Source organism: Entelurus aequoreus, linkage group LG23, assembly GCF_033978785.1.
Source record: "Entelurus aequoreus isolate RoL-2023_Sb linkage group LG23, RoL_Eaeq_v1.1, whole genome shotgun sequence".
Taxonomy (NCBI): domain Eukaryota; kingdom Metazoa; phylum Chordata; class Actinopteri; order Syngnathiformes; family Syngnathidae; genus Entelurus; species Entelurus aequoreus.
In genome coordinates, this window is record NC_084753.1 from 19,281,060 (window position 1) to 19,283,559 (window position 2,500).

The 2,500-nt window shown below is 34.4% G+C and overlaps 1 protein-coding gene and 1 long non-coding RNA gene across 2 annotated transcripts in view; one reads left to right on the plus strand and one right to left on the minus strand.

Moving 5' to 3' along the window:
• The window catches only part of LOC133640392 (uncharacterized), a 404,767-nt gene that overhangs the window by 148,004 nt on the left and 254,263 nt on the right, over positions 1–2,500 (minus strand). The gene's annotated exons all lie outside the window — the stretch shown is intronic.
• The window catches only part of tfap2d (transcription factor AP-2 delta (activating enhancer binding protein 2 delta)), a 75,442-nt gene that overhangs the window by 44,808 nt on the left and 28,134 nt on the right, over positions 1–2,500 (plus strand). Inside the window, 1 exon segment of the mRNA XM_062035115.1 lies at positions 1,961–2,021. Coding sequence (XP_061891099.1) covers positions 1,961–2,021 — 61 coding nt within the window.

Here is a 2,500-nt window from a genome sequence, read left to right on the forward strand (position 1 = left end):
TATTTAAAAAGTGCGGCACAATTAAGCACAATTTACAATAGTTACAAATACATTTAATAAATATGACAATTTAAAATACAAATAAAAGTGTTGTTTTTTCCTCCATTAATAGTGATTAAAATAGTGTGTGTATGTATATATATATATATATATATATATATATATATATATATATATATATATATATATATATATATATATATATATATATATATATATATATATGCACACGCGTTGAAAATGTCAGTAACAGAGAAAAAAAAATCCCTTTTTTTTTTTTTACCTTTTTTTTTTTTTTTCATCGACTTGGCCGGCCTGCTCCTTTCTTGTGCAGACTTAAAGGAAAAAAGGGTCCGTGAACCTGAGCTTGCACAAGGCGTGGACGGAACAGATGCGCCTATGGTTCCTTGAAGCCCACATTCTCATCTTAAAGAGATTTCCACGCCGAACAAAAGCATCTGCCACACCTTTCCCCCGCCACTAAGCTAATTCATGCAAGACATGTGCGTTTTGTATATTGATTTTATAATCACTTTAGCTTCGCAATGGAAGAAAAAAGAAAAGTGAACAGGAGCTGGGAGTAACACGATCCTTTTTTTCCCCCAATTTTTTTTTTTCATACAGGGGGCTTTGTGCGTGGGTCCGGCCCCGGGGCTCGCACGCTGGATTAAGTGTTTTCTGAATAAAAATGCGTGTTCTTCTTTCTTGATGACATTGTTGATAGTGCTGATCTGGACCAAGATGACGGGACTCACACGTGCACATTATTGTTTGTGAAACAGTCTCCAACAAGTTGACTTATAAGTAGACATTTTTTAAATTATTTAGCCCTCAGGGGACAAATGCTGACTTTTTGGTGCTTTTAGTAAATTTTTGCTGTAACCGAGTAATACTTTTTTTTTTCTTTTTTTTTTACCCTTTGAAAGCCTTTTATGCGTGTCACAGTTTTAAATTAGTATTGGTTTGCATGAAATTAGTTATTTTACTTATTTAAAACTGTGACATTATCTCGTTAAAAACCTTTAAAAGGGTGAAAACAGCAAAGAAAAAAAAATACATGTTTGATTTTTTTTGTTGTTTAAAAAAAATTCTAGCAAAAAAGTAAAAAAAGAAAGAAAAAAAGTTAAGGACTTTTAGGTCTTGTTTGGCTTTGACGATGATTAAAAATCAAATTCCCCCACTTAATTGACTTAAATGCTTTTTGCTCATTTTAGCAACGATTTACTCTGTAATTTCAAGAGATGGGAACCTTACAACTCACTTTTCGATTCAATTGTGATTTTTGCCGCGACGATTCAATTCGGAATTAATTCCCAGTTCAGAACGATTCTCACGATAAGCTATTTGATCAAGCAGGTTACTAGTTACACAAGTTTATCTTGGCTGCTGACGCATAAACACAGAGCAAGGATAAGTGCGGAAATGTTTAGTGTTTTTTTTTTTTCAATTGATACTTAAAAAAACCCAAAAAAAACAACTTTTTACACTTTTATTAAAAAAAAAATCAATTTCTGAAAATTAATAAATAGATCGGAATAAATAAGAAGTACCATTTAAATCAATTGTGCATTATCTAGATTTTACATAATACAATTGGGTATAGAAATAATCAACACAATGACAATTCAAAGAAAAAGACCAATTACTGTGGTGTTTTTTGCAAAACAAACAAAACAAATCCTACTCGTCATAAGGTTGTATATTCTTATTGGCTGGGAGAAATCACGTGGTTCCACTGCCTAATACGGAAGGCATTTGGTCTATATTTTGACTTTTTGGTCTACTAATTTAATTGCTTGTACATGAAATACAATGTAGATACCCATGAAGAATATATACAGTATATATATATATATTTTTAAAATTTTTAATTTACTATGTTTCTATTTCACCATTCCATTGAAGTGCTATAATGTGATTTGAGCAACCCACTCGTGTTAATGAGTGCGCGTCTCCACAGGGCTCCGTGGAAGCGCAGTGTGGGCTCATGCTCAACGGCCAGGGGGGCGTCATCCGCAGAGGTAAGGCCCACCTCCACCACTCCAAAATGCGCTTTGTTGTTGTTATTGTTGCACCCCAGGCCGTGAACGCATCACGCTCTGACACAAAACAAGAGAGCAGACAAACACTGCCAGCATGTTACACACTCCATGCAGCTTGTACGGTGCTTCCCATTTCCGGTCTCGAATCAAGTCAACAAATGTCTGCCTGTCACACACACACACACACACACACACACACACACACACACACACACACACACACACACACACACACACACACACACACACACACACACACACACACACACACACACACACACACACACACATACACATACACATTTTTGTTATCATTAATAAACAAAAATGAATATATGGGAAAAAAAACATCCAATATTTAAAATGTGTGTGAAGTGAATCAATACCATGCTGTGTTTTTAATATCTCTGTGACAATACTATATTATCTAGCTACACTATTATATAAGATTTAAACAA